The 20,665-nt window shown below is 40.9% G+C and overlaps 1 protein-coding gene across 1 annotated transcript; it reads left to right on the top strand.

The window, feature by feature from the left end:
- The first annotated feature begins 581 nt into the window (after positions 1-581).
- LOC136705790 (calcium uniporter regulatory subunit MCUb, mitochondrial-like) lies at positions 582-20,494 on the top strand. Its single transcript, XM_066679554.1, has 8 exons — positions 582-979; positions 14,097-14,169; positions 14,528-14,698; positions 15,755-15,859; positions 16,293-16,453; positions 17,938-18,141; positions 19,625-19,741; positions 19,861-20,494. Exons 1-8 carry the CDS (start codon positions 899-901, stop codon positions 19,939-19,941), a joined length of 993 nt encoding a protein of 330 aa, XP_066535651.1. The 5' UTR covers positions 582-898; the 3' UTR covers positions 19,942-20,494.
- Positions 20,495-20,665: the final 171 nt, after the last annotated feature.

Below are 20,665 nucleotides of genomic sequence, written 5' to 3'. Positions count from 1 at the left end.
AGTTTCCTTAAGTGACAGGTCCTTCCTTCCTGCAGCGGTCAGACTACATAACAAGCACTGCTCCCAGTAGACCTTATATATCTGGGCTATCTTTAAACCCAGAAAACATATGCTTATATGAAAACATATTACTGATATCAGGGATTGCAGTGTAATTTATTCCCTGCATCTTAAAGATTTTTATTCCCTATTTCCTATTCCCCATGTTTATGGGATATTGTTGCACTTTCAGTGATGTCTGTATATTAGCAAAGTGTTGTAGTTGGACCACTGGGTAGTTTCCATGTTTACCATTTAAAACCAGGTAAAATAATGTGTTTTTGAGTTTAAAGATAATAATACATTGTTATTATTATTATTTCACATGTAAAATTTGTTCATATAAACATACAAATATGATATGAATTTAAAAACTGTGTGAACATCCAAACTAATGTGGTGATTTTTGTCAGGATTGTTCAACACAGAATAACGGCCGCCAGCAGTGCAATGAGACAAGAAAACTCTATAAATATTCAATATTTCACTTAAAAACTTTTATTATAGCAAGTATTAGGCAATTACAGCTGTCGGGAAACGGGATTATATGTTCCATATAATGCCATCATACATTTAAACGAAGGTCCATGGCATTTGTATCCGGTAAATTTAAGGAATACACTTCAGATATTTTGGAGAATAGCGGAACCATTTCACGGTTTATCGAGAGGAGGAGCGAATTCCGTCACAGGAAAGAAACACGGGGCTATCGGCATAACTCCTCACACCCAGCCTCACACACAAACACCCTCGCTACAAAGAGAAACCCAGAGAGCTGTCGAACATGTTCAGGGAGTAAATTAGTAACGGAACTCTTCTGGGAGTAACGTTATGCCGTAGAGTATTGAGAATTTTAGCGATGTCTACTTCTTCTCTCAGGATGTTGGTTAGGCTTGTCGGAGTGAACCGACTCCACAACATCCCGACTCTGAAACTCAAGGTAAGACCGACAGTTGATTTTAAATCGTTAAAATGTAAGGCGAGGGTGTTCGAAAATGTCACCAGGACTCGTTTAATACGGTCTCCGTTGTTATCCTGAGGTAATTGCCGCCTTTTCTCGGGGCTCGTGCACAAAACATAGCATCGTTTCCTGCTTCGGTTCCCAGTCTCTGCTGTAGTCAGCAGTCTGCAAACTTCAGTTCTGAAACAGGACTTTTCAGCAGCACGGGGACATGCTACTAATAACACTGAAGTGATTTTTATTAAGAAAAAAGGGTTTTATATCTATACAGTCCTGTCCCGTTTACTAAATATGTTTTTTTTTCGTGTGTCGGTGAAGGTGGTGGATTCATGGCGCCCAAAAGTTGCAGAAAACTGTTGGAATTTCTTCAGCATGATCACCCACAGGATTATAACTAGTAATAACGGTTTTTATTATTATTATTTTACTGTTCTTACCCCTGAGGAGACCCTAAAACTCTAAAATTTTTAGAACAGACACAACTTAATCGGATTCTTTCATGGTTTTTCATTTTGTAGTCTACAGAAAGGTCAGTTTTGCAAACTGAATACAGAGGAAAAACTATATTGTTATACTTTAATACTTTGAAGGTATATATAGTTATCATGGATGCCAGTTTTTGTTTTCTGAAGTCGCTTACACCGTCTCTGACACGGTTAAATCTGTTTTTAATTTTCTGTAACTGCTTCATTCAGGGTTTGGGTGGGTCTGGAGTAATTGAATTACGTACAAGGTTCCTGTCCATCTCAGGGGTTGAATGTGTTAGGTGACGCTAAAATATCTACATGCAGATATCTGTACTCACAATTTCTACGCTTTATAAATATTTAGGCATTGGCATCAGAATGGAGTCCACTATTGGAGAAGTATTTTAGAGAAGAGGAACATCTGTACCCACTGTGGAACACCAACTGACCCTTTGGCATCCACAGTAAACATTTGCGATTTTAATTGTTTTAAAATATTTGGACCAACGCTTCCATTCTGTTAGCTGGCATCATCATATCCACAACTTTTTGACACAGCAGCTGCATTGGGCTGTACATATGCCTACATCATGGTCATGTGGGCTATTGCTAGTGGGTATGTGCCTACCACATGTCTTATACAAAGTAAACGTGGAGCGTGACCCAGCTGTCTGCCTTTGTCAGATATGCGGGCACTGTTTGCTAGAGTACCGTTCTTAAATGTGTGGGCACAGTTTGTTAATTTGAGAGTGTGCTTCATGTTGGTGCCACTTAACAAAGGGACAATTTACTATTCAAAAGATGTGGCTTTCTAGCATTGAAATGTGCATGAAACATATCAGATGTTGGATGTATTCAATGCAAAATTCCCTTATAATTGTAACGCATTCCCATTCCTAGTGTAACCCTACTAATTATTAACTTTTTATAATAAAACATGCAGGGGATCATAATCTCATAATAACAACGCAAACAATTTGTATTGACATTCTATAGCTGAACATACATCTTGCACCTAAATAACAGTGTTGTTCTATTCTGGCTTAACAACTGGCATCTATTTGGGGTGAAAAGTGCTAAACAACATAGCAACAGCCATCCTTGAGCAGCAATTTCTGGGAACATACTGCCCAAGGATGTGGTCTTCCTATTGTGTGTTTATCTGTTTGAGACAGGCCCCATGAGTCACTGAAATGAAGTCAGCCTTCTCAGCTGTCTCAAGCCACGATGAGGGGGGGGGAGATAAAAACAGATAGCACGTTTCTATTCTCGGGCCGCTTTAATTGACCCTGTCCATCTCTGTGCATTACAATTTTACACAACGGACATTAACAGGGATGTTTTACACAAGGGATATCATGTTTTGGCAGGCTGTAGGTTTGAGGTGATTTAGTTGGTATACCCATCATGCAACTGAGTCATTTCATAGGTGTGTCTTTCCCTTCTGTGCAGACTTGTGAGGAATATCCAAAACTGGAACTTGTGAGCAATGTTCTGTGTGTGTTCTTTGTAAAATCTGGGTTTGAATGTCCTTTCATGTTTGTTACCATGTGGCTCATTGAGATAAAACAGGTCTCCGTGAGTGTTTTCTCAGCAGAATGATTTAGTTAACCTTGTAAGACAGGGTAGCACTGCCCCAGGCCGTGCAACCACACCCATCTTTCTCATCACAGACACCGTGGGCTTGTATTTCATCTCTGTGACTGTTTAACAGTAGGGTTAGGTTCCAGTATACAGTAAATCAAATTCATTACCATTGCTTTATTTCTTGCATGGTAGTTGCCTATTGAATTTTTAATGCCTCATTCGTTCAGTGTATCACTTGGGGGTCTGCACTTACCTGCTGACACCTACATAACACATCATCATTCAGCACACACAACAGTGTTCAACAGACCGTAAACTGAGCACTGAGAGAAGCATTTAATTTCCTACAGCCGTGATTCCCTGAGTGTATTACTTCACTTTTTGTTTAACACATGGGAGCTCAAGAAAACTCACAAAGAAAGCAACATCATGGTGTATTCAAGTGTTGTTTTTTTTGGGGACCCGGTGTTGGAGGTATCAGATTTGCCTTTTGGAAAAGCCAAAGAGGTGAGTAGAGCCGAGCCAAGTCAGGTGGGGTCCATGCAGCGGAAATCGCCGTTAGAGTCAAAGACTAATCTCATCAACTGGGGCAGTGGGCCGTGCAGATGATGGGGTCTGGCACAAGGCTGGTAATAATGGATGGTAATAAAAGTTACATGGCGTGCAAGAGTCTTCAGGGTACAACAAATCAATATCTGTTTAGTTGTGAGAAGGTGAGCAAAAGCCCTACGCTATATATGTGTGTATGCGTTAGTTTTAGAACTGGAGGTCAAATGACTAAATCCTGTTTACCTTTCTCATCACATCCGTGTGACTTTAGATAGCAGAGTAGCTGTAGTACATATTTACTGTCTAGCTTGTTAGCATACCTAACACAGCCTCCCTCAGTCTATTGCAATTTTTGATCCAATCCCAACTTTTAAGATAGAGTTGTTGTTCTGAGAATTACATTTTTTTTGGAACGGCCATGTTTAACAGCGGGAGATGAAGAATGTAAGCAGCCAGATTGGGCCATTTATCCGCCGCCAGCGCCAGAGCAGATTGATTCATTTTACCATGCATGCATTAAACAGAGTGTGCAGCAGATACAGATGAACTAATAACGCATGGAAGAAATTTGCTTGAATTGCAAAGTAATTTTCTCCCTTTAAGGCATAAACACTGTATAAAAATGTATTTATTCAAGCAGCAATATTGCATTGCAGTGGTCAGAAAGAGTAGAAACTAGACTTAAAACATGTTTGTAACCCTTTCCAGAGGCTTTGTTAATCTCTTTTTCTGTGGCACTTTGGGAAAGGGCCCATTCTTATTGAAGTAACTTTACTGTTGGAAGGACAAAATTAGAGCTGGTCCTAATCTTGCATGCTGTTAAGTTAAATGCCCACATGGGGACAATTATTCTTTTCTGTTACGTTGTGAGTCTAATTGTCTTGTACATCAAGCAGATAACAGAGACATGAGGCACCACCCGACCCCCACCCAGATTTACTTACATCTGCCACACACACAAAGATAAAGAATATCTTCCAAAATGCATTTTACCATGCTCATTTTTTATTTCTGAATTGTTAAATAATTACAAATGCTCAATCTTTGAATCATCCTTCAAAGCAACATTTGAAACACACACACATCAAAGTCTTTTGTGATATATTGGTTAAAACAAAAGTGTGATTGCAACACTAAACATACACTGCTTGTATTGTTCAAGTTGTAAGCTTTGTGTATTTTTATAAATTAATTAAGAATGGGGCGGCACGGTGGCGCATCAGGTAGTGTCGCAGTCACAGGGGACTGGAGGTTGTGGGTTCGATTCCCGCTCCGGGTGACTGTCTGTGAGGAGTTGGTGTGTTCTCCCCGTGTCTGCATGGGTTTCTTCCGGGTGCTCCGGTTTCCTCCCACAGTCCAAAAAAAAAAACACAAGTTGGTAGGTGGATTGGCGACTCAAAAGTGTCCTTCGGTGTGAGTGAATGTGTGTGTGTGTGTGTTGCCCTGTGAAGGACTTGCGCCCCCTCCAGGGTGTATTCCCGCCTTGCGCCCAATGATTCCAGGTAGGCTCTGAATTGGATACGCGGTTACAGATAATGAAGATAACGAACTACCTACCTTCAGTGGTACCTTCTGAAGCAGTGTGGACTACAGGAATGGCAGTGCTTGCGTATGTGAGCTTGTAGTGCTCGTTGAGAGTTATGAAATTTTGGCTTCTTTCCCCAGTTGTGTAATACACGTCGACTAAGGAATTGTGTCCACATGGTTGAATCCCACATAGCTTTTGTATTCTTTGGATCTGCCAAGTATTATTTTGAGACCTAGTGCACTATATAAGGAGGGAGCCATTTGAGATTCAGCACATTTTTATGCAATAATTGCAGCATTTCTGGGGATATAAAAATAGAGCTCATTTGACAGCCAGCATGTCTTTTTCTGGCTAAGGCATACCACTGTAATGAGAAAAGCTGGTCATTAGAGTCTGTCTTCACCTGACAGGTGTGGAGGGCTGTGGGACTCGGGACATTCTCTATTAGTAGGCCATGCTATGTGCTTCTAGAGAACAGGTGGATAGGCCTCGGTTTGATTCAACAGAGCCTGAAGCATTGAGCTGTTCCTGAGAGCAGCTGTTGGTTCACTGCTGTCTCTGCATTTTGGCTCACAGAAGAAGTTAGAAAAACTTGGAACGAGGCGACCAGAGTAACACAAGCAATGGCAGAATTTGCTGTAGTCTCTGCATAATTAATTAGTTTGCAGTCATAATCAGATATATAGTCTTTTATCCAGCTCCAAATTAGTTTTCAGGCTTTAATGTGTGCTCATCATCTTGTGTGTCATTATATGAGGCGCATTACGCATGTGAGTAGAATAGAAATGAGATTAGTGACTTATGTTTAAAGTTGCTGCTGTTCTCTAACAAATAGAACAAGATAGACTTTGTTATAACAGCCAGAATACAGCCATGCCACAGTTTAACGGGGGCTTGTCTTTTGGATTTACTGTATGAAATGATGTGATCCTTGTGTGTAATTGGCTGTTTTGTAAATTTATTTCCATCCAGGAGCTAAAATCCAGTGGGAAGTATTTGAATAACTGCCCTCGCTGGCTCCCCTGCACACCTGCCCACACTTCGCTTAACAGAGGAGGAGAAAGACAAATGTCTATATACAAATCACTGTACAGGGGAGAGAGCAGTGGCGCTGCTGATATATTCCATTCCGTAGAGGGCTGGGGGGGAGGATGGAGTGCTGTGAAATGGGCTTATGAAGCCTATTTCTTTTCCTCTCACTCACAGGACTGTATTGACAGTACCTATAATTAATCACTGCACCGTATAATTTGAGGCTGGGACACTTTGGCAAGGGTCCGCAGAGATGAAAACGTCAGGCAGACGGTCTGCAAATTTCAGCCCTGAAGGCTCACTGCATTTTATTCTTTAGTATTTTAGGTTAGGAGTTCATCAAGATGTATTATAGCAGAGAAAGCACCACCAGGAAGAGTTATTGTCCGACCGTACTGGAATTCACCAGGCCTTGGCTAACAGTCTGGGAAAGGCTGAACAGCTATGTGTTAGCTGCCATTAGTACACAAGTCACAGCTTGAGTCCCTGACACAGCTTTGAGAGCTCAGCGTAGAGCTGGACATTGTTTTACTCCAGGGCTTCTCAGCTTCTTTTCTAACAAACCAGCTTCAGTTAATTATCAAACCCACCATGGGCTGAATTTATTGAGTTTACGACACAGAGGCTGTGAAGCTGTGGTTAGCAACCCTACAACAACCTTCAATTATTCCGTTCTCCTGACTAGGAGACACTACTGAGTCTCTCTGCATTAGAGGAAGTGTGTACACACACACACACACAGAGAAAAGGCAGCCATCCCAAAATGATTGGAAAAGCAAACCAGGAGCCAAAAGGCAGGTAGAGTAGGGTGGGTACCAGGCATTACAGCAAAGTGCCATAATCTTTATGCCATGACTGCCTGTATTGTATAATAATCCATAACAGGAGACAAATATTTACACAAATATACTTCCGAATGACTTCCAAATGGAGCTGATTGTCACTCTCCTAATGGAAAGGGTTGGGAAATTAAGTGTTCCAGCAATCTAGTTAGAGGAGAACAATGCAATTAGATTGTTTATTATCCCAATTGCAATCTACCAGACCACATCAGGGAAGCATTTTTAGATGCGAAGCAGTTCAATAAACTGGCTTGTAACTCATTCACTCACTCACTGACTCATTCAGTCACTTAATCACATACATGTACAGAATTACAGAAACTGCTCGATTGCAATTAAAGTCACTGTCTTTTGAAGTTAGATCTAGAACAGTGTTTTGTCATCATTAAGCCCACATGGGAGACTTGTGCAAATAATTCTACAAATGCTGCTTTTTAGATTAATGTTCCTGTTGTTTTTTGACAGTTTTCTTTTAAGTGTGGCTCATAATCATCATTAGTCTGATCATATAACGGTCTCTTAAACATATACATGGATTTTAAAGGAGCTGGTGCATTATAGAATAAATTGGAAGTACAGTGGAACCTCTACTAATGAACGCCTATACTAACGAACTTTCCAAAATACAAGCCGGGCATTTGAATATTTTTTGCCTCCACCAAAGAACCATGACTCTAGAAATGAACCCGAGCCTCTGCCGAGTCAGCGGCTGGAAATGGCCACTGACCCCAATAGGCGACTCTCCCAGCACGTCCAGACTTGAGTGAGCTTTTAAGATTAGCACATTGTAGCTTTAGCAATTTAGCATTAGTGTAAATAGCAGACTGAAATTCTGCTATCGAAGTTAAGCCATATCTATGCTTCGTCTCCCCACGTTCACCCGCCTACTCTCCGTTATTCCACCCACCCCCACCTCCCGTCATACAGACAATGCCTGTGTTACTCCTCCAGCCAGTCGTCTTCAAGGTAGCGATATGTAACCACTTAACTTTTTAATATCATTTTTATTAACACTACATATATTTTTTTTTACTAATTTGAGAGTGTTGTAAACATATATCAGTGCAAAAAGGGTGACTTTCAGGGTGGGGGCTGGAACATATTAATTGCTTTTCCATTATTTTAAATGGGGAAAATTGACTCGAGATACGAACTTTTCCACTTACGAACCGGGTCACGGAACGGATCAAGTTCGTAGGTAGAGGTTCCACTGTACTGTCATTAAATGAACTGAATGCAAGACATTCATTCACTGTAGCGTTAGCATGCTTGCAGTGTGTGCAGCAATAATCATATTATTGCTGTCCATTTAAAAAAATTGATCTCCATTTTTGTGGATTTATATTTTACTACATCATATTGTGATAAAACTAAATGATAAATGAACCAATAGAAATACACTAAAATAACTTGGACTCTTTTTATATTGATTTCTATTGAAAGGTAAGAAGGTTTTTCTCTTCTCCTGTAAAGTTGCTATTTTGGGAGATACATGTTTTTAATTGGACAGCAGCGATATTCATATTTCACTTATCACTGTATAAAAGTGAGTGAAGTCAGTACTCATGTGGTTTATTATTTATTCTGCTGTATTTAGCTTGCTAAGTGTATTATATATATTATTTTGTAGTACACTGTTTAACAATGCCAGTGAAAGTAGCCTATATTTATGATTGTACTAGTGCAGGAATGTCTGTAAACTGGAGAGGGATATTTTTTGACACCATGGTTGAGAACCACTGGCCTAGACTGCATTCTGTAAGAAACCCTCTGTGTGTTGTGTTTGACTGCCCTTCACTGACTTTGGCACACACCCCTACTGTGCATGCTGTGTTTGTCTTGGGTCATTTTGTATGCTTTCAGAGTTCATCTGCATCTGTCAATATAGTGTCCAGTCCAAGCTGTATTTCTTTAAAAGTCAGATTTTGCTCTGTGCTCCTTTGCCTTTTGTGAGAGAGTGGGTATTCATTCCTGAAGAATAACTTAGCAGATGCCTTTGGGGTTTGTTCTAGTTTTATAGTTTTAAAACAGGAGAATGGGGTGGGGGGGGGTATCTAGTATCTGCTCCGAATACTTAACATTTTTCCTGACTTTGTATGTGACTCACACAGTATCATTTCTGCGTATACCTTAAAAAGACACTGTGCAGCCCTGACTCATCTTTCCATCCTGTTGTTGTGTAATAGAGACATTTTTTCCCCTCAGTCTTCTTGCTACTGGTCAACACATCTTATCTGACCTCTTCTTGCAATTGAAATGATCCTGTTGAGGTTTCTTTTTCCGCTGACACCCACTATCTAACCCTGAGTCTAACATCACTCTAACCCTGGGAGCTCTGTGTCCTTTGCTTGTTCCACCCTTTAATCAATTTCCTTTGTTTTTAATGATTTACTCATTAAAATGCTTGCTAGCTTATTTCTTTAATGTGTTCTTTGCTGTAGCTCTAGGGTCCTGCATTAATTTACCACTGACTTTATTTAAGATGTGTTCAGCAGTGCAGATACAGTTTGTGTATACTCCAGAAGCATGGCCAGGCCAGTACAATGGAATAGGTCTAAGGTCACCATCCCTAATACCAAGCATTGGCTACAGGGGTGTAAAATACACCCAGCATTTGGCTGTAGAGCAAAGGAAGTGATGATTCCATCCAAAACCTCAGCTTCCTCTTTTAGTTAGAACACACAAGTCGTGGCCTACATCTTCGGTATCGCTGAGGTATTAATAATATTGCAGTAAGATTTCACAAATAATAGCCACACAGGGAAACATCCACTGCTGAATTGACACCTATAATGTTGAATGGAGTCCAGCTGGACACACCACAGCAGTTCATTCAGCGCTGGGGCTTTTACTGTGCAGCTCCTTCCTGACTAAGAGCTCAGCACAGCACACTTCACTAATGAGAAAGTCAAAGGAATAAGCAGAATAATAACAAATGGACTATGGCCTCAGTCGAACTACTGTTCCGTCCAAGTTACACCATTTTGTTCATTTAGTTAATTTAAATATATAGACCTGTAAAAATAATAGGACAGCCGGTGGCAGCTACGTTTGTAGGAAATGAGCCTTTGTAGACCTTTACGCAGGTTTGTTAGTTGTCTTAAAGTCATATAGCCTTGTAGTTTGTTATCCATGCTTTGTTTAATGATGTCAGCACCCATCAGTGTCAGGTATTTTCTGTAATCAGCTGTGGAAAGGTTCAAAATGACAACAAAGTCATGTGTCCACAGACGTTGAAAGGATGTGTAACTGTGTTTGAAGTCTCTTGGGTACATTTTCATCCTGTCATGTGGTTAAGACTTCATTAGACCACAGTAAATACACGCGGAAGCTTTTGCAGAGGTTTAATTAGGCTGCAGTGTCTTCACGTGGCATTGTCTTTCTGTTAAAGATGTAAACACACACTTCGTGATCAGGCTTATTGCCTACTGGGTGATTGCAGTGTCAAGGAAAATAATTCTGATGTCCTTGACCAGTCATTTTCATTGTAACATATTCTATATATAAAGGTGGACTCATCAGAGAACAATGCATGTTTCACGTTGTTTACAGCCCAAGATTTGCGCTCCTTGCACCATTGAAACTGACGTTTGGCATTGTCACGAGTGACCAAAGGTTTGGCTACAGCAGCCTGGCCGTGTGTATTGACCATGTGGAGCTCCCGACGGACAGTTCTGGTGGAAACAGGAGAGCTGAGGTGCACATTTAATTCTGCCGTGATTTGGACAGCCGTGGTTTTATGTTTTTTGGATACAATCCTGGTCAGCACCCGAACATCCCTTTCAGACAGCGTCCACAGTTAATCCTGTTGGATGTGTTCTTCTTGGTGGTATGCTGACATTACCCTGGATACCGTGGCTCTTGATGCATCACAAAGACTTCCTTCACACTCTGCTCTTACTGGTGCAATCAATGTGCAGTTAATGAAGATTGGCCACCAGGCTGCTCCAGTTTAGCCATGAAACCTCCCACACTAAAATGACAGGTGTTTCAGTTTCATTGTCCAACCCCTCTGTGTGTGTGTGTGTGTGTGTGTGTGTGTGTGTGTGTATATATATATATATATATATATATATATATATATATATAGGTGTGTGAAATCTAGAACAAGAAAGGGCTCTATGAGAACTGCTGAGATGCTGATTGCCTCCATTTTAAATGTATCTGATTGAGTGAAACTCTGAAAGTCTGGACAGCTTAAAAGCTTCGACCATCAGTCTTGGTGTGTGTTTCAGTTCTTTGCTAAGAATGTTTTAATATATATGAACCACAAGATTCACTGTGTCAAAATACTATAATATACTGTGCATCATGACAATATTCAATTATTCTGATATATTCTGCATGTTTAGAGCCCTGTTCCCAATATAATTTCTAAGTAATATATTCTAAATCCCCAAATTACTTTCAGCTCTTCTAGCAAATGAAATGCTGCTCATTTCGAGTGGTGAGCCGGGGCTGTAGACCTTGGATATAAAGTGTACCTGCACCTATGTTGACTTTAAATAAGTGGTCCTTCAATGGAATATTGATGGGGTGCTCTGTCACCAGGAGCGCTGTGTGTCTGTGGGTCATTGCCGTCTGTTTCCCTGTCCATCACTGTGCCTTCAGCAGGGCCATAACCATGACAATTCCCCATTGATCTGACCAGGAAGATTCAGAGTGAGGCTGAGAGCCAGTCAGAATGAGGCAAATGACCAGAGGAGGAGAGCCATGTGTATTCAGAGATGGCTGAGCTTGGACCCTGTTCTACTTACATGGGCTGTTAAGGTTTAATTAAGGCAAGCAAGTGTTGCATTAAAAAAAATATATGCATCAGTAAAATGCAATGAGGTTCAGTATAATGTGTGTTACAAATTTATAAGCAGATATATCATTTTAACTGGGGGTTATGGGAGGTGATATACACACATAAATTACATGCATAGTTTAAATAAAATTGGGCACACACACACACACACAACAGCTCTGAAGTTCTGTTCACAGTAGAAAGGTATTTAAATTTGTACTAGGCACTAGATTTATTGGCTTATTGGCTCAATAGGGAACATTGTGTCCACAACATAAAGTGCCATCTTCCAAAATGCATTAAACATTGTTAGAGTTTTTACACTTCTAAGAAGTAGCAGTGGCATATTATGATTGATAGTACCTTCTTTTAAAAAATCTGTTAATGACAACGTGCATTAAACGTCATCTGTTATGGCCTTTTTAAAACAAAACACTTTGTATTATAATTGTGTTCACAATTATCATGTACATTTCAGCTCTAAAAACCAGGTGCTGCATTTGAGTCCTCTGCAGAAGTTGTGCTCAGAGTAATGCACCTGTGTCTGTTTCTTGTAGAAACCCAAAACCACGCTGGGGGAAAAAATCATTTACTACTTAACATCCATCCATTATCTGTAAGCGCTTATCCAGTTCAGGGTCACGGTGGGTCCAGAGCCTACCTGGAATCATTGGGCGCAAGGCGGGAATACACCCTGGAGGGGGTGCCAGTCCTTCACAGGGCAGCACAGACACACACACTCACGGACACTTTTTTTTTTTTTTTTTTTTTTTTTGACTTGCCAATCCACCTACCAACGTGTGTTTTTGGACTGTGGGAGGAAACCCATGCAGACACGGGGAGAACACACCACACTCCTCACAGACAGTCACCCGGAGGATACCCACGCAGACACAGAGAGAACACACCAACTCCTCACAGACAGTCACCCGGAGCGGGAATCGAACCCACAACCTCCAGGTCCCTGGAGCTGTGTGACTGTGACACTAACCTGCTGCACCACCGTACCGCCCCAACTACATAACACCACACTTCAGTTACACAAAGTTTGAATTTTCCTGAGGAATATATATATTTTTAAATTTGTTATTATTATTATTATTATTATTGTTGTTGTTGTTGTTGTTATTATTTTAATCATGTTTTAATAGTACATACTTTACTGAAGACACCAAAAAAACAAGTTGTCACTTGTCATTAGCACTCATGGTGACCGTAATAGTAGATCTGGGGAAGAAGCGTATTGTGGTATATATTTCTCACACACACACACACACACACAAAATACATACACATGGCACTATTAACAATAACCAAAAATGAAATATTTTTTTTTTAAATGAATATTGTAAAGAAACATGCGGTTGGGCAGTTCATTATGTACAAAAATTGTTAAACACATAGCTTTAAATATATTTAATAGCGAACATTGCCATATCGCCCACTTATTTTCGAAAAAGTCTTCATTTTAAATGTCTTGTCAAACCAAAGGTTCTAAATGTCCCCTGATCTCTTTCACTATTCACTAGCAATGACCTTTTAGAGAACTTTAAAGACCTTAACTTCTAGCAAGTGCTTCTTAACACCACCCAAACCATGTTGAAATCTGATCTGGAATCTCGCGATCCCGTGTGGAAAACACATTTCTGATGATACAACTGCTGAAAATTCCATTGCATGTCCATGCCTCAGCAAAACTGGTTGAACAATGGTAAAGTCAGCAGAATACACCTAGATACATTGTGCAGACTGTGGGTTTTTCAGTGTTTTCTTTTGCCTTTTTCCATCGTAATGTGTGCATATGGCCGCCTTTGCCCAGTTCACTGCAGGTGTAATCTAGCTCAGACCTTCTGTCTCTTACTAATCCTCCACACCCTGCTAACGTAAACAGTGAGAGTGTGCAGAAGTCAGTCAGTGCAGGTTTCTTTGGCATATGTGGCAGAGGTAGTTTCGAGAGGAAGGATATGAATTGTGTAAATGGTGAGGTACTAAAATGGCAGTGTTCTCTTTATGTGGGTTGTGTAAGCAATAGTTTTCAGTGGAGGTGCTCTGCTCAGATTCCAGATGGCAGTGGCATCAGTGGGGATAGAAACTATGATATTAGTGTTGGGTCCAAACGCTTAAGACATTGGTGCTGTTCGGGAGAGGGTAACACTGAGCACTGTTTTAGAAGCAGATTAACTAAGAGATTACAAAAAAATGATATAATAAAAACTAGCACGTTTATGTGATTAATATTCAGCCGTCCTCCAGTGGTGCTTACTTTGAGAACTGCTGATCTAAGGTCTTGCTTCTTTCACAGATTCAGCCCAGCCAGCTCCTGTGGAGGGTCCACCCGCTCATCTGCTGCAGCACAGCAGCAGCACCATCTAATGGTACATTTTATAAATGTTAATGGTTATATTTGTAGTGATACAGAGCCTTGGGAAGGTATTCGGCCCCCTTGACCTTTTCAACCTTTTGCCACATTTCAGGCTTCAAACATAAAGATATAAAATTTAAATTAAAAAAGAAAAATTCCACTTCACAACTGTGTCCCACTTGTTGTTGATTCTTCACCAAAAATTTAGGTTTTATATCTTATGTTTGAAGCCTGAAATGTGGCAAAAGGTTGAAAAGTTCAAGGGGGCTGAATACTTTCGCAAGGCACTGTATATAATATATATATAATTTGACAGTTTTAATGGTTGCTTCATGTGTTTTAATGAATGAGTGATTTTCTGTTTGCTGTAGATATCACAGTGCAGTACAGACATGGCCGCCCCATGCTGGCCTTACCGTTACCTTCCAGACAAGAGAAATGTCTCTTCTTCCTGCGGCCCATGCTGACCACTGTCTCTGACCTCATTCAGGACATCAGGAAAGAGGACTCGGGCGTTTCATCTGCTTCTGTTCTCACTGCAGGTTCATACTGTAACACATACATTCACAGCCCCAGGAGTTCTGTGTATTAACTGGATCAGTGTGAGGTGCTCCCAAGTATTTTAGATGAAACGATAGTAAGGTCCAAGATGGTTTTCGCTATGTCACACTGGAATATTTAATGTGCTTTATTGTCCTTAGGCTTTTATGGAATATATTATATACATATCATTCATATAACACAGGAATTAATGAGTATATCAAAATTTAATTAATTAATTTTATTTGGAGTTTCAAGGTCCCACTCTATTTTTAAACAATATTAATATATAACATGAGCGGCGCGGTGGCGCAGCAGGTAGTGTCGCAGTCGGTAGTGTCGCAGTCACACAGCTCCAGGGGCCTGGAGGTTGTGGGTTCGATTCCCGCTCCGGGTGACTGTCTGTGAGGAGTGTGGTGTGTTCTCCCTGTGTCTGCATGGGTTTCCTCCGGGTGACTGTCTGTGAGGAGTGTGGTGTGTTCTCCCTGTGTCTGCGTGGGTTTCCTCCGGGTGACTGTCTGTGAGGAGTGTGGTGTGTTCTCCCTGTGTCTGTGTGGGTTTCCTCCGGGTGCTCCGGTTTCCTCCCACAGTCCAAAAACACACGTTGGTAGGTGGATTGGCGGCTCAAAAGTGTCCGTAGGTGTTAGTGTGTGAGTGTGTGTCTGTGTTGCCCTGTGAGGGACTGGCGCCCCCTCCTGGGTGTATTCCCGCCTTGCGCCCAATGATTCCAGGTAGGCTCTGGACCCACTGTGACCCTGAATTGGATAAGCACTTACAGATAATGAATGAATGAATATATAACATTTGGAATATAGTGAGATAGTTATAAGTTCCAGTAACGTACCGTAGTGTATCTCTTGTGCATTTACTTAGAGACAGATGTAATTGAGTAGTTTTCAAAAATATCAAAACCTGACATGATATTGTACACAAAAATTTTTTATAATTCTGTATGGATTCGCTCTATCATAGTAAATAAATCACAATGTATTATGTACACTGATTGATAATAATGTTATATAAAGTGTATATGTCTGAATGGTTTGTTATTTGCCCAGACGGAGGAAGGATTGCTTCTTCTACCCCTATGGACACTCTCCTCAATAAAGACTTCCAATTATGCATAAATGGAGTTGTTTATAATGTCCATTCAACTCAAAGAGGTCAGTAACACACGTTTACAGGGCTCTTATTTTATTCTTGTTAGATTAAAAAAAATCCTCCACAAGAGGGCACTGGACTCCTCAACAAAATATCACTGCTACAGCGTTGAAGCCTAAACTGGTTAATGTTAAACCTTGTCAGTAAATGTTCCTGTAATGTAGGTCAGGTTTTATTAGATTTCAACAGCAGTAAATTTACTATCTCTGGAATCTGAATTCTGAGAGTTACTTAAATACAGAATTCAGTCCTGGTTAGTTTGCATATATATATATATATATAGATAGTGGGCCATAATTGGCAGTGACTGTCATGGGGAGAAGCTAAACCAGTCATGCAAGTATTCAACGGTTTTATGTATAAACAAATGATGGACAAACACACTTCTCCATGTGCCAGTGTACTTAGTGTGTGTGTGTGTGTGTGTGAATCTAGAACCAATGACCAGTGAGCATGCAACTGTCATGGAAGACGTGAAAACCACAGTGCACATGTTATACACCGCGCTGCAGCTACCTGTGCACCACCTGATGAAGGAAAGGGAGCTACTGCAAAAACTGGACGTTCTGAAAGAAGAGCTCACACCTCTAGAGCAGGTAGTGACCTCAGTGAGGACACATCAATCATGGAAAAAAATTCATTCTGGACTTTTTTTAGTGCAGAGCATAATTCTAGAAATTGTGTATTATAGCAATCATTTAAAAATTATTAATACTTTCTTATGTATACAAAAAAAGAATTGACATGTTGAATTAAAAAACAAATTCCTGAATCATTTAAATAAATTTATATATATATATATATATATATATATATATATATATATTTATTAGGAGTGGGACTTTAACGCATTAATTTCGATTAATTACGGGAAAAATAAAGAAATAAAAAATTTAAAAATTAACGCATTTTAATCGCATTTTGCACCATGGAAAGTTTCTCAGTGCATGAGTTCCAGGCGTACAAATTATAATCACGCACAATGTGATGAACATGATGGAGATGATGGAAGAGACTACGCTGGTGGATGAGAAATTTAAATACAAGAAACTTCCTGATGGAAGTACAAACAAAAATGTTATTTGCACTTTATGCAGGAAGGAGTTTGCTTATAACAGAAGCACTTCCACCGTTCGTTACCATCCATCCCTCCATTATCTGTAACCGCTTATCTAATTTAGGGTCTCGGGGGGGTCCAGAGCCTACCTGGAATCATCGGGCGCAAGGCGGGAATACACCCTGGAGGGGACGCCAGTCCTTCACAGGGCAACACAGACACACACACATTCACTCACACCTACGGACACTTTCGAGTCGCCAATCCACCTGCAACGTGTGTTTTTGGACTGTGGGAGGAAACCGGAGCACCCGGAGGACCGTTCGTTACCACCTCAACGCAAAACATGTTGGGGCTAGCGCGCAGGTCAGTAACGTTAACAGTACAGTGATCCCTCGTTTTTCGTGGGGGATGCGTTCCAAAACCACCCACGAAAAAGAACTTCCGCGAAGTAGAGCAAAGATATTTTTTTATGTATTTAACGATTATTTGGACTTTTAAAACCCTCCCTGTTACTGTTAACAACCCGCCCTTTGCATTTTTTTAATCAAGTCCCACCCCTAATAAATAAATAAATATATATATATAAGAGTTTAAAAGGAAAAATAATTTCCTTGATATGTTTACAAAACAAAATTATAATTAATATTTTTAATGAAACAAACACGTGGGCACATTGAGGGGGGAAAACTAAAACTAAACAATGTAATGTTTGGTTGCAATATTTAGCGCTCCAGTGATCTGCTGTATTTTGCATATATTTTTCTGAGATTTTGGACACCATTTTGTAGCACTGTAGACTTCTGTGAGAATTACCTTTTTTTAATTTTTGGAACTCTTATTTTGAACTAAACAGGCTGTGACGATAGGTTGTGCATTTGCATACGTAGTTTTTTGATGATTCTGTAAAAATGGTATAAAACAACTGGCACTATGAGCTTTTGCTTTTCACTTATACAACCTAAGTATAACACACACAAACATTCTATGTGTTTACGTGTGTGTGTTTTTGTGCGAGTGCAGATAAAGGCCCAGCTGGATCTGAGGGCCGAGCGTAGGTCTTCCAAGGTTCTCTGGGTGGGTTTGGCTCTACTCTCTGTGCAGGGGGGTGCTTTGGCCTGGCTCACCTGGTGGGTTTACTCATGGGACGTCATGGAACCCGTCACCTACTTCATCACCTACTCCACCAGCATTGGGATCTATGCCTACTATGTCCTCACCAAACAGGTCAGAACATTAGATCGGTTCTGAGCATCAGTTTCAGTCTAATTAATAACTGAGGGGATTAATGGTGTGAGGTGTGAAGACCTGGACATCATTCATATTCATTTTTACCATTGCCAATATTTCGCTTACTGTATTAAGAAACTATTTTAAAGTCTGCTTCGGGTGACTGTCTGTGAGGAGTGTGGTGTGTTCCCCCTGTGTCCGTGTGGGTTTCCTCCTGGTGACTGTCTGTAAGGAGTGTGGTGTGTTCTCCCTGTGTCTGCGTGGGTTTCCTCCGGGTGACTGTCTGTGAGGAGTGTGGTGTGTTCTCCCTGTGTCTGCGTGGGTTTCCTCCGGGTGACTGTCTGTGAGGAGTGTGGTGTGTTTTCCCTGTGTCTGCGTGGGTTTCCTCCGGGTGACTGTCTGTAAGGAGTGTGGTGTGTTCTCCCTGTGTCTGCGTGGGTTTCCTCCGGGTGACTGTCTGTAAGGAGTGTGGTGTGTTCTCCCTGTGTCTGCGTGGGTTTCCTCCGGGTGACTGTCTGTGAGGAGTGTGGTGTGTTCTCCCTGTGTCTGCGTGGGTTTCCTCCGGGTGACTGTCTGTAAGGAGTGTGGTGTGTTCTCCCTGTGTCTGCGTGGGTTTCCTCCGGGTGACTGTCTGTAAGGAGTGTGGTGTGTTCTCCCTGTGTCTGCGTGGGTTTCCTCCGGGTGCTCCGGTTTTCTCCCACGGTCCAAAAACACACGTTGGTAGGTGGATTGGTGACTCAAAAGTGTCCGTAGGTGTGAGTGAATGTGTGTGTGTCTGTGTTGCCCTGTGAAGGACTGGCGCCCCCTCCAGGGTGTATTCCCGCCTTGCGCCCAATGATTCCAGGTAGGCTCTGGACCCACCGTGACCCTGAACTGGATAAGCACTTACAGATAATGAATGAATGAATGAATGAATGATGTTAAAAGCTGTGTTACAGCTGCGCTGGCAACCCATATCATATTGTTTAACTTTATTTTCTATGGCATAATTTGACTTCAGTTTGCTATGAAGTCTCTTTAGCATTTTTGATTTTGACAAGAGAAAATTAACAGAGAGCGGCACAGTGCCGCAGCAGGTAGTGTCGCAGTCACACAGCTCCAGGGGCCTGGAGGTTGTGGGCTCGATTCCCGCTCCGGGTGACTGTCTGTGAGGAGTTGGTGTGTTCTCCCCGTGTCCGCGTGGGTTTCCTCCCACAGTCCAAAAACACATGTTGGTAGGTGAATTGGTGACTCAAAGATGTCCGTAGGTGTGAGTGAATGTGTGTGTGTCTGTGTTGCCCTGTGAAGGACTGGCGCCCCCTCCAGGGTGTATTCCCGCCTTGCGCCCAATGATTCCAGGTAGGCTCTGGACCCACCGCGACCCTGAACTGGATAAGGGTTACAGATAATGAATGAATGAAGAGTGACAGAAACAGGACATCACAGAGGCAAGAATATCACAGTTGTTAATTTGTTAAGAATATGTGCTTCTGTTCCACAGGATTATGTTTACCCAGATGCAAAAGACAGGCAGTTCCTGCATTACTTTTATAAGGGTGCCCGAAGACAACAATTTAATGTGATGAAATACAACAGGCTGAAGGAAGAGCTGGCATCGGTACCAGAATTTTGTTCTTTATTAAAGACATTAGATTGATGCTTCTATCCATTTATTATTATTAATATTTTTTTTGTTTATTTGGTTGTTTTACACTTTATATCTTATTCGATTTTTAGGTCGAGGAAGACTTGAGACGTTTGCGAAACCCAAATAAGCTCAGACTGCCAGTGGAACAGATCCAGTCTGGAGCTGAATAGTGTGTGATGAACACATGAATCATGGACAAATAATGGACATGCTGCCCTTCCCTATGGTTTGATACTCCTGTTATTTATAGCATTAACAGATGTCATCTCATCAACTGCCTGTAAAGAAATACTTCATACCTGTTATGTTCTTTATTTGGAGTGGAATCCAAGTATTGAAATAAAGCACTTATCCTGAAGTTTGCTCACATTTTTATTTTCCCTGGCACTATCTTCTAAATTAATGTGGGGTAAAGTTTGTCTTGAGGCTACAGTTCATGTCTCAACGATTGCTGCATTCCTGCAGGATTGGAACTGAACTATGTCCGTTAGTAAATGAAGAACATGATCACAACCAGTTGCCAATTTTAACCATGCAGACTTGTTCATTCATACTGCACTTGAAAATATATTCATGGTTTGGACACATTTGTTTCTTGAGAATGAAGCATGCTGACTCTGATGTCACTGAAATGCTCGGATACATCATTCCTGCATATGATTTATTATTATTTTTTTTTTTTTACAGACAGTTTTTAAAATAATTTCAACAGAAGATGAATGAATAAAATTAAAATAAAACTTACTGAATTACGAATGGAGTTTGCATTTTATTGTGTGGAGTTTTTTTTTTTTTTTTTTTTGCACAATATTAAAATTTGAATCACCATGGAAAAGTAAAAAATTAAATAAAATGAAATTTTAGGTTAGGGGACAGCACGGTGGTGCAGCGGGT

This window comes from Hoplias malabaricus, chromosome 8 (genome assembly GCF_029633855.1).
Source record: "Hoplias malabaricus isolate fHopMal1 chromosome 8, fHopMal1.hap1, whole genome shotgun sequence".
Taxonomy (NCBI): domain Eukaryota; kingdom Metazoa; phylum Chordata; class Actinopteri; order Characiformes; family Erythrinidae; genus Hoplias; species Hoplias malabaricus.
This window is presented reverse-complemented; position numbering and strand designations above follow the sequence as displayed.